This window comes from Lissotriton helveticus, chromosome 2_1 (assembly GCF_964261635.1).
Source record: "Lissotriton helveticus chromosome 2_1, aLisHel1.1, whole genome shotgun sequence".
In the NCBI taxonomy this organism is placed as follows: Eukaryota; Metazoa; Chordata; class Amphibia; order Caudata; family Salamandridae; genus Lissotriton; species Lissotriton helveticus.
The window spans coordinates 1,939,790,611-1,939,813,292 of NC_136059.1; the positions used below are offsets into that span (position 1 = coordinate 1,939,790,611).

At 43.8% G+C, this 22,682-nt stretch overlaps 1 protein-coding gene across 2 annotated transcripts in view; it reads left to right on the forward strand.

Annotated features, from left to right (window-relative positions):
- Nucleotides 1–22,682, forward strand: part of GAB1 (GRB2 associated binding protein 1) — a 290,545-nt gene that overhangs the window by 130,721 nt on the left and 137,142 nt on the right. For both annotated transcript variants that reach the window (XM_078676871.1, XM_078676870.1), the window contains exon 2: nucleotides 21,613–21,907. In XM_078676871.1, coding sequence (XP_078532997.1) covers nucleotides 21,613–21,907 — 295 coding nt within the window. The remainder of the gene's footprint in view (nucleotides 1–21,612; nucleotides 21,908–22,682) is intronic.

Sequence of the window (22,682 nt, forward strand, 5' to 3'; positions counted from 1 at the left end):
GGAAAAAAGGACCCAAAAATTCCCTCAAATGCAGGATGAGTTGAGCCAACGCACCTTAGCCAACAAGTTGCTGCTGCTTGTCTTGTGTGACACCTTTAGCCAGTCTCGGCGTTTCAGCTTCCAGCACTTTGTTGGCTGGGATTTGTAGCTACACTTTTTCCACTACAAGTGTAGGTGTCCAGGCCTCCGCATGGAAAGTGCTGTTGGCGAAAAAGCCTGGACTGGCTAAAGGTGTCGCGAACGGCTGGTAAAGATCCTGCTCTTGACTCACTTGACTGGTATCCATGTATTCTTTTGGGCTTCTTGGCGTGTTCTGCTGGGTGTGATTCCCCGTCCTTGGGGTGTGTGGCGCTCTTGTTTTCACTCACAGCAATGAATTGAATTGTCCAGTGCACTGCAGATGTTCCATACTAGATATTCTATTGTTAGGCGGAAGAAAGTAGTTCATAGTCATTTGAGTTTTGGACTGTTCTCAAAGTACCTCATTTCATTTCCAATGCTCCAATTTAAAATATTATATCCAACGCTCGCGTTCGAGATCAAGCAATTCACTGCATCCCAAGCCCATTTGACTGCACCACTTGCACTTTTGTAGCTTTGGAAAGTGCAGACACTACTTTTTGAGTTTTTTTCCACTGGTATTTTGTCTTTACTCTGTTCATTAGTTAACATTTACGGTATACTCCGAGATCAAGATTTCAAACTAATAGGTTTTTCTTCCCATGTTACCTTTCCTGTCTTGTCTAGGCTCTTGTCTTTTTTTTTCATTTTGTGTGGGTATGTTATCAAACGGTTGCATATGTGCTTCACAATTTATAAGTATAAAAAAATCTGTTATCTAGAAAAAGAGCACTCAAGTGTTAGTCCTAATAAAGAACCCCTGAATTGTGTTTTTGGGGAGCAAAATACTTTGCCATTAACACCCCTCAAAGTTGTCTGCTACTTCAGCATTGAAGAGCAATCCGTTTTCTGCAACAAAAAAGTTAAATGAATGAAATGCAAAGTTTCTTGAGAAACTGTATAAATAGGGACATTTTCAAATTGCACCCATGCCGTGTCAAAGTGTAATGAGTGTTTCTATGTGGCTTGTGCCATTCAGTCGTCTCTCTTGTGAACAGGCTTTTGTAACCTATTTAACCTATTCAAGAAGTGGTACAAGTCACAGACCACTACTAGTGACACTATTATAAACATCAAACACACAAAAGCTGATGGGAGGAGTGCTTGCAATTTGTCTAACCACTGGCAATTGCTTCCAGCGTTCTTTTGCTCACGATGCTATCCAGGGCTTTAAGTGGGTCGGGTCTCACCGGGTCTGAGCACTAACCCTTGGCGAAGTACTACGTTACGCTCATGTAGTTTGCGCTACTTCGCACTACACGAATTGCACGTAGCACAGTGCAAACACCCGTAGCTCGCGGTCCTCTGCATCAAATTGGAGACCGCGAGCGAGCAAAATGACTTCCCGGCGAGACTTTTTCCTTGTTCACGACCAGCAACATCAAGTTGCCGATCTCAAACGTGGAAAATAAACCTCCTGGCGAGATTCCCAACGCGGGGAGGTCAGGTTTCTCATTGCGAGTGGTCGCGTATACTCACAACCGTTCTCGATGAGAAACTACCAGTCCGCGTTGAGAAAGCTGCCGCTCAAGTAGAAATCTACTCGAGCGGCAGAAAACGACTGCTTGCACTGTGCAAGATGCGGTCAGCACTGATTGCTCAGTGCCGGAAGCTTGTCTGCACTGTGCAATCAGTGCGAATAGCATTTTGCACAGTGCACTACGCAGTTTGCGTAGCTCGCGTAGTGCACTTCGCGTAGCGCTACTACCCAAACTACGCCCAGGTTTACTGAGCACCAGCAGTTTTTTTAAGGGGGCCTCAACTTGTCTCTATCTGGCTCTGTTTTGTGCTCTGGCACAGGCGGTCCGTTTTTTTTTCCGGACTGCACTGACGACCGGCACATTGATGTGCTCGTGGTGAGCATTGTAGGGGAAGGGAAATCCTTTAAAGAGTAATTTGCTATCTGGATTTCCCTTCTCTTTTCAAATCACAGGATCAGCAACATTGTCGTGGTGTCACCACCAGGGCTTTAAGTGGAAGTGTTTTCAATATTATATACAAGCCATAGTTGCTGTATATTTATCTCGTGCAACTAGCACCCATTGACAACGCCAATAGTCCTGACTTGTAGGTATAATGTGACTTGTATCGTATATCTGGACGCAATGACAGGAACAGCAAAATAAGTCGGGCGGCACGCTGTGCTAAACACAGATTTTTAGCTTCCGTGTTTTTAAGCCATGCCCTTAATTACATTGACCAAGCCCTTTTGAGACACCCCCCAGTTTTTTCATCCCACTTAAAGCCCTGATGTTATCTCAGTTTGGACCCAGCCATGCACAAATCAGTCTTGACCCTGCTCCTCATAGGAATCGTCCAGCCCGAAATGCCAGGCCCTCCCCTCCATAAACCAGAACACAAGCCACCCAAGACCTGTTTCGTCCCAGTTATCGGCTCATCGGCCAAGTACAGTTTGGTTCCAGTGACACAGTGAGCATGGGACCAAATCTTGGCATACCCATGCCACTTAGGGTGGCACATGAATCACATAAAAGGTGATAGGAGGAATGCTTGCAATTTTTCTAACCACTGGCAACCACTTGGGCTAGCATCCCAATCCACTGTTCTTTTGCTCACCATGCCACCTCTGTTTGGACTCAGCCATATTGAAATCATTCTTGACTTTGCTCCTCATGGGAACAGTCCAACCTGAACTGCTAGACCTGGTCCTCTCTGTACTGGCACTCGTGCAATCTCTGACATTGTCATGACTCAAATCTACAAGACTGTTGTGTGCATCCGCGCATGCTTTTCAAAGTAACTGCTGTATGCAATTCAATTCCAGGGCTGATCATGTGTGTTTTAGACCAACTTATGCCAATTGTTTCGTGCTGATATTGCTACAGTTTGCCATCTTCCAGGCTAGAACAGGTAGAGCAGTGATTTTAACGGCTGGAAGTATGCCTAAACTATGCAAAGCAGCATAAAACGTTACCTGTAGCTATTGGTACTTGTACCATGTCTTGTATGCAGGTTATGATATTCCTTCTCCGAGTCCTCTAGCAACTTTGAGAAATAAGCAAAATATTCCTTCGAATGGGCCACTCTGACCAAGGCAATTGAAGAATTAGTGGCATTGTTCTAACTTACATTTTCAATGATACAGTATGAGCAAACGTGTAGCTGGCTGAAAAATGGGCTGTATCTTGCTGGAGGGAGGGCATGTTCATTTGCAAAGGTAAGGTAGATGGAGTAAATCTGTGGACCCAGTAGTTATCTAATTTTCATGTAGACTTCGAAAGACTGATAAACATTTTTTTTGAGAAATATATATTTGTATGCTACATTGGGTACCCGTGTAATATGGTTCAGTATTCTGGCAACTGCCTTTATTTAACTTTCTTGATAGAAAACGACCAGCAGAGGCCAGTAAAATAACTGAATCACTTTACCATTATCTAGATTCCAGTCAATTGAAATTGTCTTCCACGGGCACACGTAGACAATAATATTTTTCTCAAATCTTGTATTTTCAGTGATCTGACCACCGAAGGCCCTGATTTTATATTAAAAACAGAGCTTTGGACTATACCATCTCCCGCTGAAAGGCAATATTTCTCTCCATGTGTTTCCCATACCTGGCATGTCATGCAGTTTGGTGTTTACTTTCACCTCCATGTTAAAGAACAGTAAATGTTTCCGCACCCAGGCTAATGTGCTGCATAGCTAAATACATAAGGTCCCAAAGGCGAGACCAAATGCATTGCAAATGCATGTTAAGTCTTCCTTCTACACTTGATCGGCAAATATTTGCCAAAGTAACCATCATGCAGTTTTTTTGCAGAACATTTAACCGCATACCTACTTTGTTTGATTCGAGATGTACCACTGTTTTTTTTTAAACTCATTAACCAGACCGCTTTTAGCTGCCTCTAGACGAAAGCATATAGTGGACTATACCAAAAACTTACACTGGGCTTAGAGCCCGCCAATTACTTACCGTTGGTCGGCTTTATTTTCACTCATTTGTTTGCGTCTTAATCAATGGCTTCCCTTTCTCTTTCTGTGCATGTCCCTTCCCAGGGGCACAAACTCTTTATCAACCTTTTGATTCTCTGATTTTTATCCTTTCACTGCTTACATTTAGAGAAATATATTTTTTTTCTTTTAGCACTCACTGCAAATGTTCCTTGCTCTCGCACGTGCTTCGTATCCTGCCTGAAATACCAACGCCGCCCATTTCTTTCCCTTCACTAGCCCCTCATCCACTCCTCCATTGCTTCCTTGTCACTCACTGTCTAGAATACGTTTTTTTAAAGTGTATTTTACTTTTTTAAGAGGTCCTGGCAGCTGCCATTTGCTACCAGTCCTCTCCACTACCTGGTTTTGCGCCACTAAAAAGAAAAGGGTGCCCACGTCATTCCATAGGCGCATGCATGGTGTCACATGCACTCACATTTAGAATGACGTGGTCAGCAGCTGAGGCCACATCTTTGTCTTTTTTTTCCCTCTCTTTTTGCAGAGGCTGAAGAGCATTGGCAAAGCCAATACGTCAACAAGGAGAGACCAATTGACTTAGCCAATGTTTGTTGTCTAGGAGCAATCTGTATACTTTTTGTTGCTTACCACTTACAAAATGTAACTGAACAGTCATCACTGTGTGCATTTCTATGCGTTAGATTCGGTGATTGTTGGTGTTTACCTAATGTTGCTAAAGTTAGCACAGCCTGCCCAAAACCAGCAAATTGTGACAATCGCTTCAAAAACAGGAAATTTTTGCCTGCTGTGCTCTTGGAACAGATGAACATCCTGGCCACTTGTAGAATGGAAACTTCCATCGAGCCTGTTTTTTCCGTGCTTTGCTCGGTGAGTAAAGATGGTACTTCCTGGAACACAGTGCAGACATTGGAGAGACTAATAGGAGCAGCCGGACAATTTGTCAAATTAAGCATTTGCCCCTTTTGTGCTGAAATGAATTTAATGAAGATGAGAAATAAAGTAAAGTAAAGTCCACATTTGTAAAGCGCACAATCACCCGTAAGGGTCTCTAGGCGCTGGGGGGCCGTCGGGAAGATTAAGCGAGCTATTGCCCAGAGTCACATGGTGCTGGGCTGACCTGCCGCCGGAGCCGGGGATCGAACCGTGGTCCCCAGATTCCAGCGTCAGTCGCCCTGGCCGCGGCGCCACACCTCTTCCTTAATGAGCAAACTAGTGGTAAGGACTTCGAAAACACGAAAGACAAAGGAATGTGTAATACCTCTTAATTTGGGGAAATAAAACAAAATACAGTAGACTGCTGTGGCTGAGAGGATGGCTCAGTGAGTTGAATGATCACCACTATAATGTTTTGCATATTATGAGTCCGATTTCCAACCTTTCATCCTTCAGTGGTGGGGACCTGGTGTACATTAAATTAGGTATTAGTAACCTCTGTTATATCCAGCGCTTAAAGAAATTACAGAAGAACAGTATTTGAGGCTATAACAATGTTTTTTTTTTTTTTATACTGGAAGTGACCGGGGTGAATTTTTTAGCAGCTCTTTTTCCTGAGAACTAGCTGGCATCTCGCGCACTTAGCTAGAAAGCATACCACAAGGAAAGATAAGCCAGTTTGAGCTTACAATAAAGTGGCCAGGCTATCAATAGAGCTATGTCCGGTTTTATGACTTTAAATTACACAGGCATGCATTTGTTCTGTAAGGCATGGGTTTCCAGTATTCAATGTCACAGGTTCAAGAGTTGTAGCAGATCGAGCTAATAAACCTTTTGTGCAAGGTAGTGAAGTGCAAGTTACTTTGCTATAGCCAGACCTTAGAACCAGCTCATAATTTGCCAGTACTTGCAGTAAATTCTATGTACGGGCCAGAGGCGAGGATTATGCTTTAACTTCCTTCGCTTTTTATAACAGCAATCATTTTTTAAACATTTCCACATTTAAAAAGCGAACAAAAACTACCAGACCCAGACAAATTTGTTATTACTTTGCCTCGTTGGACAAGGCTCAGACGTCCATCAAGCGAGTTTTCCCATTCTGGTTTTTCCAGGGGGCCAGCAGTGGTAGGGGTCGCTTGGTAGGCCGTGGTACTCCCCACACTCTCTCCATAGGGCAAGGTTTCAGGTGAGGCTACTGTGAAGACTAGCGCTATGCCAATTTCTACTCCACCAGGGGTCAACGGTTCTGGTGCAGAGGCTTCAAGGGACAGTCCAGCAACACCAATTCTGGAGAATGCTCGTCCTCCTTCCCTGGTACATGTCGGGGGCAGACTAGCACTCTTTCTCTTTTCGTGGAGAGCTCTCACGTTGGATGCATGAGTTTTACAAACAGTGCGGGGTCATTTAATTCTGCGGAACTCTGTTTCAACCCACTTGCCCAAGACCGATCCATTTTTCCTCCTAGGGAATGCGCTTGGATGCAGAGGTCCAGTCTCTTTTGGCAAATTACACTATTGAACCAACGACTATTGGCCCTTGTGGGTTTATCAGCAGTATTTGTCGAATAAACAAAAGCGATGGGAACCAATGAATGGTTATCAGTCTGCGAGAGTTCAACTAATGGTTACCGTGATTTCAAAATTAAGGGTATTCACCTCCTGTAGAACGTGTTGCGGCCGTATAATTAGTTGGTCTGCTGGACATTAAAGACACCTATTTTTCAAATTCAGCCTTCCCACCTCACCAGTGGTTCCTCCAGTTTCTTTGGCGCCACCAGGTGTTTGAGTTTTCCAGCCTGCCATTTGGACTCCCCTCAGCCCTTTGGTGCTTTACCAAAGTCTTCAAGCCAGTGGTTGGGTGCAGGGAATGCACCTCATCTACATGCTGCCTATGGGCCAGTGTCCCCGGCAACTGTCGAGACAACTGCAAGCTGCAATAGACCTTCTAGAGGGTTTGGGTTCCGTGATAACTGACACAAAGTCCCTCCTGGCTCCATCCCAGAAAGCAGCCTTTCTAGGTGTCGTCTTTGACTCGATCACATCCTCTCTGAGCCTTCCCTCTTGGAAAATCACAAAAATCATCAAGCACTAGCTACCCGGAACCCTTGCGAGACCACCCCTTCATTGCGGCAGGTCGCCGATCTGGTGGGGCTCCTTTACTCCTCTATCCAAACCATATTTCCAGGCCCTCTTCACTATTGGACCCTTGTACGACTCTGTCTTTTTACCTTCCGAAGGGACTGATGTACTCCTAGAGGGTAGCCATTTTGGATGAAGCGAGGGAGGAGATCTCTTGGTGACTTTGACATATAGAAGCATGATCTTTGGGTCAGCTCCGGACCTAGTAATAGAGTCCGACACCAGCAGGTCCGACTGGGGCACAAGATGTGGCGATTTCTCCATGGGGGTTCTTGGTTTCTTCAAGAACACACTTTGCATATCAATTGCTTAAAGCCTCTGATCGTTTCTTTTGCGATCTGGTGCTGAACTAGGGACAGGATTAAATTGTGTGTTCTCCTCAAGATGGACAATATGTTGGTAGTTTGATACATCAATTATCTAGGGGGCACGCAATCGAAAGTCCTTTTCCAAATGGCAACCCAATTTCTGGCAATATTGCCTGGATCATCAGTTCTCGATGACCGTGGAATACCTTCCGGACCGGGAGAACTAAGTGCCAGACTGGAACTCCCGGCACCTTTGGGATTGTGGAAGCTCCATCCAGAGGTCTTCGCCGACCTCGGCAGGGTCCCTTTTCAGTGGGCATGTTTGCATCTCGCCTGGACAACCAGCTCCCCAGGTTCTTCAGTTGGAGGCCAGACCCGTAAGCGGTGACGACTGATGCCTTTTTTTCGAATAGGGCCCCATGGATAGGCTATGCGGTTCCCCCGCTTGCGATGATCACCCTGGCCCCTGCCCAGATCAGACGGCAGTAGGCAGCAGTGGTTCTGATCTCTCTGATGTAGAGATCTCAAGTTTGGTTTCCTGTTCTTCTAGAACTTTTCTAGGATTCTTCAATCCGACTTCCCTGTTTCTGCATCTTCTTCTCAGTCCAGATAAACTCCCCCACCGCCTGGTGTTGAAGGGCTTCCTGTGCCTAACAGCCTGGTGGATTACAGGGGATGGTGGTCGGTCCCGTGCCTTTAGTGAGAGGCTGAAGATCTCTTATCTATAGCATCCTCAAGCAGAACAGGCCAGCCTGAACTAGATGGACATGGTGTCTTGGCAGTGTTGATTCCGTGGTCGCAGACATAGTTCAGGTCCTCAGTTTCCTGACTAGTCTGGCGACAGAGGGCTTAGCCTACCGTTCTATAAACACTATCCGTTCCGCCATACCGGTGGGCCGCATCTCGGTGGAGGGCTCTCCTTCGGGTTTACACCCTTCCGTGTGTAACCTTCTTAGCGGAATTAGTCAGTCTCTTCCATCTGCACCACGATATTCAGTGCATTGGGACGTCAAGCAAGTGTTGAACCTATTTTTGTCTTGGCAGCTGAACAGGTTTCTATCACGTAAGGAGCTTGGAGTTAAATTGGTAATGCTGTTATGCCTGGTTTCCTGCAGGCGAATCTCCGATGTTAGGACCCTAGCTATAATGGGCAGGATTTTTTCTCCTTCTGGGGTATCGTTTACCATTAGTAGACAGACCAATTCAAGCACCTGAACTATTCAATACCCAGCTTTCCAAGATTTCACCTACATTGTGTGTGATACAATGCCTTAAGGCTTAAGAGGAAATGTCAGAGTAGTTCAGCAAGCCGGGGAGAGGCAACTCCTTATTGCACTGCGTAAGCCACGTAGTGCAATGTCTTCTCCCACTATTGCCTGATGAGTGTGTTGGTGATGCAGGAAGCCGGCATTTATCGTGCACCTTTTGGAGCCCACTCCGCAAGAGGGGCTATGGCATCTAAGGCTCTTACCCTTGGGGCACACCTAGAAGACATTATGAATGCGGCAGATTGGTTCTTGGACCTTTAAGAGATTTGATTCCAAGCCAATGGTGGATTTGGCTCATTTCGTGGCTAGCAAGCTTTGAACCAGCATAATCGTCGCCTCCGGTCCTGACATAGATTGAAAATTGCTCCTAACTAACATGTAGGAAAGTTTCAATTCTATTAGAGACATGGAGGTGAGGATTATCTCACCCAGCAGTTTTCTTTCTCTCTCTGCGGATACCACCCTATAAAGTAGCTTATATGTTTTTTTGATGTAGAGATGAGTAATGGCATGGGTTTTAGAGCTGACCTGGTCACGTTGTTCTATGGAATTATATTTTGATATTACAGTTCCCTCTAATAGAGAGGCATAGTCTAATAGCTCTCTTTATTCATAGGATCGGTCAGTACCAAACAGTACCTGTGAGGGCAATTGCGGAGGCCTGGCTCGCTCGTTGAAAGAGGAGGTCATGACATAGTGAAACGACTAGATGCGATATGGAGTCAACCGGATTCGCTATGTTTTGGGACCTTTATTATTATTTGATTGGCTGCTGTGTTTGAATCATTCCCAGGGGTTCTTGGGTCTGGTATTTTTTATTAACTTTTTTAATGTGGAGATTTTTTTAAAATGTCTGCTGCAATATAAAATGACGGAAGTTAAAGCATAATCTTCGCTTCCATGTCCTTAATAGAATTTAAATTTTCCTACATATTAGTTAGGAACAATTTTCATTCTATATTTAGGTTAAGTGCCTCGTATGTTACTACTTCAGTACCTACACCAACATGTCACTTTTCTAGTCCCTTTATTGAAGGCCAGAGAGCTGACCGAAATATGCCTGGCTTCTTTTTATTTTTTTTCTTCTAATGTTTTTGCCCTTGCACTATGCATTTTGTAACAGAATAAATAATTAACATTTGTATTTTTTTTTAAATGATGGAGTGAACTCTTTATTTATGTTTACTGTTACTTTGCATGTGGTATTCTTGGTGACTTTGCCTGAATATTGGTCTAATGGTGATGTTTTTTATGCTTCATGTCTGTCGTCTTATGCGTTCCATATTGCTTATGGTTGTTAGAGGAAAGAAAAGTATTCCTACTGTTCCCCGCACGTTTCATTTTTGGTTCATGTTTAATTTAAAGATTTTCGGCTGCTATAAGCCAGTGACAAAGACTGAAATGCACACACACAATACTGTTGTCCAAGGCTAGACCAGGTTTGAAATTAGTAGTCGACCTGTGGTAGCAGGCTCTCCTTTATCAACAGATCTCCTTGCTGTGTTTCTTCAGGAAATTGGATAGTTTTTTGCGTTTTCCCTTCATTATCTTTGACAGGAACACAAGGTTCTACATTAGAGCATTAGTTTCATGACTGAGTTTTTGCGGCTGATCTGAGCTATCCAAAATGCTCTCATGATACCTTCTACATTTAATGGAAGATGAAGAGAGGTCCAAGCGACCAGGAACCCCAATGCTCTCGTACATTGGCCACAATCTTAACAGTAAAAGGTAGTTATTTTTAGGTTGAGCATGTGAGAGCGAATGTGTTCTAGCTTGCAAGACTCTTGTATTCAATAATGGGCTAGAAACCCGCCCAAAGCTTACCCTTTCTATGCGTCATTGTTGCTCTTCCTTGCTGCCCTCTTATTGTTCAGTGCTTGCCATGCGTTACCTCCTTTTCTTTCTGTAGTGCACAAACCAATTACAGATTAGTTAGTTTGCATTGGTGTCCTCCACTGGCCAGCGACCACTCACCTTGAATTCAGGTACTATTTCTTAGCTGTGAGGTGCTCAACAATAGCTGCGTCATAGCTGCTTTTTTTTTTTTTTTTTTTTTACTCTTTTAACTCATCCCTACTCCTCCCTATTTCTTCGCCCATCCCTCCAGTCCCTGTCTCTTCTAGCCTCTCCCATCTGCCCTGTTTCTCGCTCATTGTCTTTTATTTCATTTTTTTCTTATCCCCACTGCCCTTCCTCCAATGCTTTCTTGCCCCTATAATTAGGCTTTCCTTTGATCCACTACCAACTTCTCCCTTTCTCTCTCCATACATCTCCCAGCATCCTCACTGTCTTCTTTCTCTCCATTTCTGCCTGCCTCCTTCCCACTGTCTCTTTTCCCATTGTCTCTCTTCCCATTTCCCTCTTTTGTACTCATTCTTCACCCTTCCACTCCCGGCCACACTGTCTATGCAGTCTCGACCCAAAAAGCACTATGAAGCGACCAGCGATGGCTGCTTTATAACACTTTCTAAAATCCTACTGTAATCCCCCGTCAACAACCCCCACACGATTGCCAAAGCCAATAGCTCATCCCGGGCGATACCTATTGGCTTTGCTGAGACTTGTTTTTCCTCCTGTTGACCAACCTGCACAGTTCCCATGTCTTTGTTTCGGTCCTCTTTTGGTCTCTTCCTGTCCAGTTTACCTCTACTCAAAAGTTCTTACTCTCTTAGTTACAGTGTGGGGCTGCACCCACTTCCCCCTTGAAGCGCAGATATGTTTCTCTTTAGTGTGTGTTGGAAGCTGTAAAGTGTGCCTCTGGATCGGAGGTTTGTGGTGACTATTAGCAGAGTATGGGTGAGTGTATGTGGACTCTGGCTGAGGCTGTGCTAGGCTGTATTTGTGGATGGTCAGATTGTATACATCCATGCTGGTTGAGTGCCTCTGGCCTTTCACACCTAAAAAGTCCCAAAGTTGGTACATTTCTTCTCATTCACTTTATTGCATCTAATGTGAGGTTAGCAGCACCCCTAAATGTTACTAGCCGTTTGCATTCCATCAGCCTAGTGGTTAAACTTCAGTGAATAGTGCCTGTATGAAAAATAAAGAAGATTGTCTGGATATGGCCGTCTACCTATATGGCTAACTACTGTAGTAACACCTTCCTCTTCAGTCCGAATCAAGCACCTACTACGGTTGCTTGTGCAGTAGGAAGGACGATTATGGGGACTGTGGTGGTTCAAAGCCTGCAGGAAGTGGTTGATAAAGTTATGGAATGCCTAAGGTTTTCATGCTTCTATACCATGTTATTTCAAGTTCTTAGATACGCAGGCTAGTATCTTAATCTTCAAGGTGAACCCCTTGGGTGACACACTTGACAATTTTCCGTTTTATTTTGATGACAATCTAGGGTCCTCTTGAGACATGGCAACCTGAGGAAAATTATATATATTTTTTAATGTTTTTATCTAGTTGGTGACGTGTAGCTCTGATGCAGATTTATTCGACATGTTGTTCCAAATTACATGCAAATTGTTTTTTTCTCTTGCCCATGGTGGACAGCTGAATTGTGTGCTTTTGCGTGCAAGTATAGGCCAACCTATTTTGATGACTACTTTAAATGATCAGTTCTATAAGTAATACGTAACTCCTCGTGTGGTCCAGAAGTCGCATTGGGGAGCAGACTCAAGAAAATGCATTCGGATGCAGTCCAAACACAATCTTTTATTTCTGCAGGGTCCAGAGCCATCTAAGTCATGGAGAAATGCACTTTTGTTTAACTTTATACCTGAACGAGTCCGTGAAAACCCTCCTTTCTTGAGCATCCCCACACTGAGCTCCAAAGGTTCAAGGAAGTGACTTGGGAGTTTTAAAATACCAAATGTCATTATGGATAGGGCTATATTAACAAAACCTTGTCCATAAATGGAGATTCCCTTGGGCATTGAAATATCCACCACTCTCAGCAATTCTTGTCCCAGGCTTGAAGGAGACAAACCAAATCGCTTTGAACTGGGGACTACACTCTGCAGCAAGACTGGTTATAAAGTCCCTACTAGGAAGGAGAATAAAGCCTGTTGGAAAACACATCCGAATGTCTGGGACATTTCATCCTAAAGCAGCATCACTGGAATCCTGTTTCTAGTTTGTTTTATCTCTTATCCAGAGCTACCCTTTTAGTTGAAATGGTTTTCACCGCACTTGATGCAAACCCTTCCTGTGTCCTAGGGACAGGGAACTGTACCAGCCTACTTATTAAGTTATCTGTGCAGATGCTCTCTGCGGTTTATAGATGCCTTTAGCTATTTGACAATTATCACAGTGTCGAAAATGACTGTGTTCATCACTTGTGGTATCTGTTGTTGGCTCAAAGTCGACTCCAGCCATAAATGTATCATGTGGCTGCAAGAAGTTGACCTCAAGTAAGGTGACCAATGGTCTGGTCTCTATCCTCCAGAACCATGAATACAGCAGTAGATGTAGTGAACCTGCCCTGGTATTTTGCTCAAATCAGGGCACAAGAAATCCCCAGTATGATTATGCGGACAGCTCCTTACAACTCACCCACAGTTGGTAGAAAATTCTTAGTCGGCTCATTTGCCTGGTACTTCAAAGTCTCAACAATTTAGTTCTGTACAAGATTCCTAAGACAAGCATGAGTAAGTTGCGGCTGTTTCCTGCACCCAAAGGGCTGTGGTAGTGAAGGGGCACTGAGCGATGTCATTAAAGATGGCTATGGTGAAGCTGTGTGAAACCATGATCAGTGCATTTGGGAAGAGGGGCAGTTGAGGTTGCAGGACTTCCCATACCTGGTGGATTTCTGTGCTTTTTAGCTTTTGGTCCCTTTTTAATTTTTTTTATTTAAGTGACACAAACTATTTTCTCTTCCAATTCAAATTTTCATAACTTCCACTTATCATTTTTTCCAATGAAATATATCACTATGGAACGTACATTAAGAAACATAAAATAACCAGAAATTATTCAGCGTTGGATCTAGCGTATGGGAATGTTAACTGAGTGTATGCACCTTTACTAGGGTTGCCAATCTTCATTCTTCGAAATGCATAGTTTGCAGAAAAATGAAATGATCAACGTGGACTGCAATAAATAAGAGGGGTCCAAAAAAATGATCCTGTCCCCTTTTTAGGCGGTGGAGGCCTACAGTGCCAGACTCTTTCCTCTACCAAGTTTTGCGGGTTTTTTTCTTGTCCTATGCAAGTCAATTATTCGTTTTGTTTTTGCTATTTAGGCTTAAGCCTCATTTGTGAACGGAAAACACACCATCAATTAAACAGAACAACTATGTCCTCATAATTTATTGAGGCTCCGAGCTGCGATAATGTACTGCTTTCCCTATGCCTGCAGGCCCTCCAAGGATAAAAATAGAACCGGGTTTCAAGAATCCCAGATATTTGCCCATAACAAAGAGTGATTTATATCCTCTCATGCTGCACTTAGACAAAGCATAAAGGCGCTTTTGTGCTGCGATTACCGAGGGGGCTGATGTCAGTGCGCTTGTCCAGCACCGAGCTCCATTCTTCGGCTAAATTGGGCTTTGTGCCGTAATCCGCAGAGCCGTTGTGTTCGTCGTATAAAAGTGTGTAGCTTACGAATTTTCTTTTATTGTTTAGTCTGTGACTCATGTGCTGTAACAAACATCCACGCATTTAGTGCATTAAAAATAGTCACAGGTGCTGGAGGGCTGTGCATGCCCTGTGTTCACCGCCAAGCATGGTTCATTCAGTAGGAGGTTGGAAACATTGCTGGAAGTAAGGAAGTTCTGTTTAGAGAAGTCCTTCATACTGACCGGAAAGATTAGTGTCTTGGCTAGTGTGATGCAGAGAGGGACTTTTTGTGAACTAAATGACATCATAGAATGCATTCGCAAATGTTAAAAGCTTTACTGTTGAAAGAACATTGCCTGCTTTTTAGAAAGAAAACAAACCATTTCATATGCCCTCTCTTTACTTGGTTACACTGCTTTCCCTGCTAAGCAGGCTCATATAGTTTCACACACATGTTCTTTGGTCATGTAGGAAGACATCGGTGTCCAAATTATTTGCAGCAGGACTGGAGGTTTGTTAGGATGTCAGGATAAAGCAGATGTTATTACTGAGTAAATGTAAATGTTTTTGTACTTGTATAGCGCACAGCTACCCACAGTGGGCTTCCCGGCGCTTGTACGAATACCGCAAGGGAACCCTTCCTGACTTTCCCTGTGAAGTGTCCACTCCTGGGCACCCCCATGGTGCAGACCAGGCATCCCTCGCGTTGTGTGGGCCGTTGTGGAGGCCGTTGTGGAGACTAAGCAAGCTATTGCCCAGAGTTGCAGCGTGGGACCCATGATCAGAACAGGCACTGAGGCGAGAATATCCAGTCAGGGGAATTAATGAGCCCGAGACCTGCCGAGGCAGGAATCAAACCCTGGTCCCTGGCCAGAGCTCTGCATCGAGGTCTGCCTGCTCTAACCATTGAGCCACACTTCTCCACTTTTAAGTTAGCTGCATGCTAATTTGTCTTATGTGAATATCTTGAAAATGGGATTGGACACCTCACTATTCTAAGAAAGTTCAGGTATGCTCCTTGCCTTATAATTCTGCACAGCTACTCCATGAGGAAGTACAGTGCTTAATATCGGTTTGTAGTTACCTAGATACGAGTTCCTTTTTAGTCAGAATGATAGTGTGGGTGATTATCCCACTTGCTAGCCACTTACCCATTCTTGGATCCGTGTATTGCTTTAGTTTGCTCAGTATTTATGGTTTGTGCAGTTCCTCTGTAATGTTTAAAGTATTTGTTGGGCGCGCATGTCGCCCGGTGGGGGTATCCTGGTGCCAGTAGACATACCGGTTCCTGGCTGGAGCTTAGTTGAAGAGCAAGATTTTAAGTTTCTTTGGAAACGCATGGGCAGAGCTAGCAGCTCTGATGCGCAGGGAGAGATCATTCCAGGCTTAGAGTGAGTTATAAGCTAGCCTTCCTACTCTGCAGAAGGGGGTGAGGAGGGAATGTGAGCTAACAGGAGGCTGGCAATTGGAGTGTTCTGGTTGGTGTGTGGAAGCAGACTCGATTGTTCAGGTAGGAAGGGCCAAGGGTGTGGTGTAAAGCACTTTGTAAGTGTGAGTAAGAAGTTTAAAGAGCGCGCATTTGTGAAGAGGAAGCCTGTGAATTTTTTTGAGGTGGTTGGTAATGTGAGTGTGTGGGGGGGGGGGAGGGTAGGGCTAGGTTGGAGAGTGTCTGGCTGCTGGATTTTGAATCACTTGGTGACTGCTTGGAAGGTGAGTTGCGATGTCCCCATAGAGAGCATTTCTGCAGTGGAGTTTGCTTATCAGGTCTGTTTGGCTATTCTCCAGGTGTCGGGGGAGCCACTTGAAGATCTTGAGGTATTTAAGGGTGTTGAAGCAGGTGGCTGATACTGTGTTAACTTGGATGCCTTTGAGATTTTTATCCACCACTATACTGAGGTTCCTGGATTGATTGGTGGAGTTGGATGCTTGACCAAGATCTGCTGGCCATCCTGTCCCGATAGGGATATCCTTTCTTTTTTTTATTAAAACGAGTGCAATCCATCAGTACAGAAAATAGATACTAAGCAAACCCATTTTGGTCAATTACAACAATGGAATGTATAGTCTTTCAATACATTGCATCACTTCCCATGCATAGTAAACAGGACCGTCCCTCCGCCCCAGCTCAGCTCACCCTCTCTTCATGACCGATTTGTTCCCATTTCTTGGGACAGCCCCTACTTTCGTATATTACTTTCTCAGCAGGACTGCACCAGTCTAGGTCTTTTTCAGGGATACTCTTTCTTGAGGGCACCACTACTGTTTTGTCACAGTTGAACTTGGGATGGTTGACTTTCATCCATTTGGCGATTTCGGACATGCAGATGGCAAAGATGGTCTGACTGTGGGACATGTTGTCAGAGCGGATGAGTTGAGTGCCATCCATGTACGACATTCTGTTGATACCATTGTATCTGATGTTCTCTAGGAGCAGAGACCTGTTTGTTGAAGAGATTAGGGCGGAGCGAGGATCCATAGGGGACTCCACAAATCAGGTTGGTAGTTGTTGAGGTGGAATGTGCCAGGCTGACCAACTGGGTGCTCCCTATGAGGAAGGAGCAAATCTAAGGGATCCCTTGTCCTCGAATTTCAGAATCGAGGAGGGGTTGGATGAGGATCGCGTATGAGACAGAGTTCAAAGCTGCACCAAGGTTGAGCAGGATGAGTGTGCGATGTTCCATCTGTCCATGATCATGCAAATATCGTCGGTGGCAGTGATCAGGGGTTTTTAGAAAGCCTGATGTTGAGGGGGTGGTTATCAGTTAGGTGGCCCGACAGTGATTTGTTGATGAGTTTTTCAATCATTTTTGCTGAGTAGGGAAGCAGGGAGATAGGTCGGTAGTTAGCCAGTATTTTTTAGTCTGCCAAGCCTTTGTTCAGGAGCAGAAAAATGGTGGCAAACCTCCAGGCTTCCGGGAAGGTAGTAGAGGTGAGGGAGTTGTTGAGATTTGGAGAACAGATCTGGTTTAGTCCTCTAGTGTACCGAAGTGCAGACAGTGGTCCGGAAGGGTTCCAGAGTAGATGGATCGCATTGAGGCTAGTTCTGTCATGGAGATCACTGGCCATCATATCAGGGTGGATTGTCTCAGCAGATTAGAAAACATTTAGGGAGAATGGGTCTGATTGACTTGCAAAAGTTGTTATTGCTGATTTTGTCAAGGAAGAAGTGGGAGAGCTTGTTGCAGATGTCCTGTGAGGGGGTGATAGTGGTAGCTGACAGCAGTGGAGGTGAAGTCTTACGATCACGAAGATTTCTTTGGTGGTGATCCAACTGTTTCTGATTCAGTCAAAGCTAAGTGCATGGTGTCTGTTTGGCGATAGTAGTGTTGGAGGGTTGACTTGAAGACTCTTTTGTCATGTCACCTAGAGAATGTCTCCAGCGTTTCAGCTGCCTGCAGTGGCACTTGTAGCGTCTGAAATCTTCCATATACCAACTCTCTTGTGTCTTGTTCTGGAATTGGCAGTGGTTTTGAGAGGGGCCAGGGAGTTCTTGTTCGTGTATCCCTGTTACCATGCCGGGAGCCCTACTTTGGAACGCGCTTCCACTCGCAACCAAGCTGTGACATAATTAACGCTGCAGCGGACCACTATACACTATTTCTCTACTCATCAATTTTACGAGACCACGCAGAGACATAGAATATCTAAACCGCTTCGGACTGTATACATGGCATTATATATATATACGACATTATATCCTATAAGTTTGCTTATTTGAACAAACTACACCTGCTACATCTTGTACCCACCTGGTGGATCGCATCATATTATTTTCTGGTCTATCAGGACATCTTTATATCATGCCCTGACGAAGTTACGTAATGTAACAAACGCGTTGGCTGTTTGTTTTATTGGGTATAATTACCAAAATAAAGAAGAATACTGTTTGGACTAATAACGTCTTTGTGATTTCAATGAGTGCGCCTTCCACCTTTTCTTGACAAATTTGTTGACCAGACTTGACCAGACTTGTGCCTAAGGACAACAGGCACTAGGAAGTGTGCTGCACCTCAGTTACATTTGGATTACATTATTGTTTTGGTTGTGCTTAACCTTGGTCGGGTTGTCCTGTTCTTCATTTTCAAGTTCTTGGAGTAGGTGATCTATGCATTGAATTGAGTGATGGATTGTAAGAGGTCGTCTTGAAGTTGCAGTGTTTTGGTTTGGAGTTTTGTGATCCAGGCTTCTTCTGAGATTCTGCTCCACTTTCTCTGCATTGTCTTGGAGTGTGTGGAGGAATGTTAATGGGGATGTGCATGTTGAAGCTGACCAGGGAGTGATCCATCCAGGTGAGGGGATGGGTTGGTCTACGGTGCTGCTATCAAACCTCGTGAAGATAGGGTCGAGGAGAGATGTCCTGCACTGTGGATGGGATCGTTCATGCGTTGTGTAAGTCAGAGAGAGTTGGTTTCGTCCAGGAGGATTAAGTCGCAGCTGTTAAGCCCTAAGTGTGAACCTACCTGTGCCTGGTCATCCACCAAGGCCCTGCTTTTGCGGAACCCACTCCTGTTCAGTCGAGGGCCCCAGCCTCGTTGTACTGTGGCCTCTCTCCACTGTCCCGCTCTCGTTTTCACTCATACTGCACCCTCTCTGATTCTCTGTTTTGTGCTAGCACTCGGTCTCATCAGTTTTGCCTGTTTCTCTCATGTCACAACTTCTTTTTTGCACTGCTTGCTTTCTTTTTACCACTGTTACGATTTGCTCACTCTCTTGCTTCTCTCGATCTGTGTGCCACTGTATTGCCCTTTTTCTTACTGTCTTGCGTCCTTTGATCTTTGTGCCACTTCTAGTGCTGCCCCTTTTCTCACGCTCTCTAGTTGCCTAGATGGCAATCAGTGCCTCATCTAAGCTACTTAGATCGTGTTCTCTGGATTCACCCAAGCAAATTTGGTAGCATGTTAAAACATTTGAGAAATTCCTTGCATATTACACTTTTATGGTTGATTAGTGACAAGAATGAATAACCGTTTAATGTATAACTGTTTAATGTTTACCAGTTTTTTCTGTGTTACCTGGTAACTTTTATGTGGTCATTACTTCAATATGGCTGCCATACCATTCTAAATCCAGTTATGATCAAATTGGGAACAAAATCCATGTTAGGGTAATGGTCAGTATAAGAAAGGGTTGACTAAATCATTATACACGCACCGACCAGGCATGTATTCAATATTAATGATTTATAAATTATGTATATCACTAAACTTCATGATCTGTTAGTGCCTTATATTTTTGAGGAATCATCAAATTGCCCATGCCACATTTCTCTGTGCTCCTTCAAATTGAATGTGGCATATTGTGATCTATTGACGGAGGCTTCATGAACCTCCCCCCTCCCCTTTAGCAGGGGTGGTGTACTCTGTACATTGAGGAATGCGTATGTTTCTTGTTTTTATATTAATGTATATTATTTATTTAAAAAATTCAAACATTACAGAGAAGTTCCAGGTAAAAGCATTACATTCATCATGAGCATCCACATTAATGGACCATTAGTACAGATAACCTGTTGATCCTGAGCTGCAGTAGAGTAAATGTCCAAATCATGGGAGGCTCAAGGCAATACTCTACCCATTCCTGTGAGGCCAGGGAGCCATGCCTGTGACTTGAATAGTAGTTCAAGGGAAGTTTGAAGAAACTAGCACACCTCAACAGAGATTAAGTTTGCTTACTTTTGTTTTGTGCATCCGCTGATAATTAAGTAGGTTTCCAGAGCAGTATCTTAATGACCGTGGTTACATCTTTGCAGGTTCCTCTTAAACAAGAAGGGTAGCATTAACAAAGTAATTCTGCAGTGGTTTCCAAATATTTTTGGATCAAAGGAAGGGTGGGCTAGTATGTTTCCTAATGTTCAATGCAATACATTGGGAAACAGCCTTTACGTTGTGGCTCGAACCACGCTGTACCTTAACGCGGTCCGAACCACGAATGTGTCTTTACAACGCATTCCTTTACCACACAAGTCGTTACGAGCTACTTTAGGAGCTGGTGATATTTTAATTTCAATGATGGTTGAGGTGATTTTAAACACGTTACCCCAAAATTTTGCAATTCTGTAACACTCAAATGCAAGGTCTATAAAGTCAGCGTTTGAAGCTAGGCATTGAATGTGTTGAAAATGTAAGATACATGTATGGGATGTGCTGTATTTTGGGTGTAGGAACCTAAAATTAATTAATTTGTCTACTGTTTGGGCATGGTGACTTGGTTGCAGTATATCCATTCTTTGTTGGATAGGGTGCACTAGAGCAGATTCCCACCTTGTTTTAGCTTGGAGACTAATCGCAGGGGTCTCATTCAGGATAGCAGTGTATAGACTGATGACTATGTGTCTATTCAAAGGAAGTGTCATGAGCTGAGCTAGGGTCCTGCATGATTTTGGTTCCAGAGGGAAAGAGGAATTAGTAGCTTTGCATGGTACCCAGAGCCGATAATAGGCAAACATATACATAGCAGTGACTTCTATCCCAGCTGCGATGGTGGCGTATTGTAAAAACCTTCTCTGGGGGTGCGTGTGCGTTTGTGACGTAAGGCCTTTAAAATGTGATGCTTGATTAGATTTTAACGTGAGATAATGGTCTTCAGACATGAGCTGATAAATACTACTGCAAGAGAATAGCATGATCGGGCTGTAAGGTGGGGGAAATGCAAGAGAACATGAAGCAAAACATTTAGGAATGGATTCAGAGAAGGATGTATGGATGAAACGGATGGAATTATGGAAAGAACAATGGAGAGAAAGATTACATGGAAGGAAGGTTGGATGTAAAGTAGGGAGAGGTCAGGATGATGTAGGGAGAGGAGGAAGGATAGATGAGACATGGGTGATGGATGAATGAAGGGGGCTGGTGTAGTTGAAAAGACCAGGATGGATGGGAAAAGGAAGGATGCAGAGATGAATGGATGGATGATAAAATTTACTGAGAATGCAGGTGTTACGGCACAATGTGTCCTTTTTGTTTTCTCCGCTTCCTCAGTGAAGTAACCATATGATTTCTGGGCTCACTGACCTCTCACGCAGTGTCATTTGGCAAATGGTTCAAAGTGGAATGTATTTTTCTTCTACTTCATAGTCCCTAGTTATAGAATTGTACTGAATGCTCCAATTGTGGATGAATTAAAACCCATTACAGATTAAAAAAACTGCACTGTTGTCTGCATTATAAGGCAGCCGACTGCATAGTTAGAAAAATAACAGGTTTTAAAAATGTGATGTTTCTCTTAATTGATGGTGCCATGTTACTCTTTTGGGTCATAGAGTGATTGGCATTGAAAATTACTGCTCAGTCTTATGTTGCTGCAGTATTGTCTATGCTTTTTTTGTTTCCTTAAAATCTAAACTAAGACGGCTTTGAAGTTGCAGCTTTCATTACAAGGAAATTCTTTTGTTTCTTAGGCCTGGAAGAAGAGATGGTTCATTCTTCGCAGTGGGCGTCTAACAGGAGATCCGGATGTACTGGAGTACTACAAAAATGACCACACCAAGAAACCAATACGGATTATTGATCTAAACCTGTGCGAACAAGTGGATGCTGGGCTGACTTTTAACAAAAAGGAGTTTGAAAACAGTTTTATCTTTGACATTAAAACCATTGACAGAATATTTTACCTGGTTGCAGACACTGAAGAAGAGATGAATAAGTGGGTGCGGTGCATTTGTGAAATTTGTGGGTTTAACCCCACTGAAGAAGGTAAGCCCAGTCTGTTATTAGGTAATAGCGACCTTAATCACTTAACTCTATTGTCACTGATAGTTCACAAACAAAGACTAGTGGAATGTACTGTTGTCCAGCCAGTAACACTGGCAACAAAAATGCAAATAGTTCCAAATAGGTAACACAGCTGTAAGTCTTTGTCTAGACAGCATCCTCCTGTAGGGGTACACTTTCGGCACATCTCACATCCAGTTGCCTCAAGGCAGATGCAGCTTGCAAGTTCTTTGCATAGATCCTCAGGCACCAGGTAGCTGTGCTATTATAGAAGTAAGACAGGCTCTTCTCTGGGGAATGCTAACCACCCTTCCTCCTTCCCCACAAGGCAGTTCCTTCTTCTGCAGGACTTCTACAACTCTTCTTGCAAGGATCTCGCTCATGTGGTCTCCAATCAAAAAGAACCCAGCCGTCAAGGATGATTGCTGCCTACACTGGGACATGACCACCCACGTTGAGGTGCTCATCCTTGCATACTGACCACTGTTTCTACTCTGCATTTATCCTAGTTTTGCAGCTTTAGGTATGGATCCCACATGTATATCTCTGGACCTGGTTTCAAGCAGTTCTTGACATTTCGAACATTTTTTTTTTTCTTTTAGTTATTTTATTTTCTAGAACCAAGAAAGCCTGGCACAGGTAATCAATAAATACTTTACAGTAGTAATGCAGTTTGTAAACAGTTTGAATTGTAATTGTATATGCACTTTTTTTTTTTTTCTTATAAACTTTTATTTAGCTTTTCAACAAATCATAC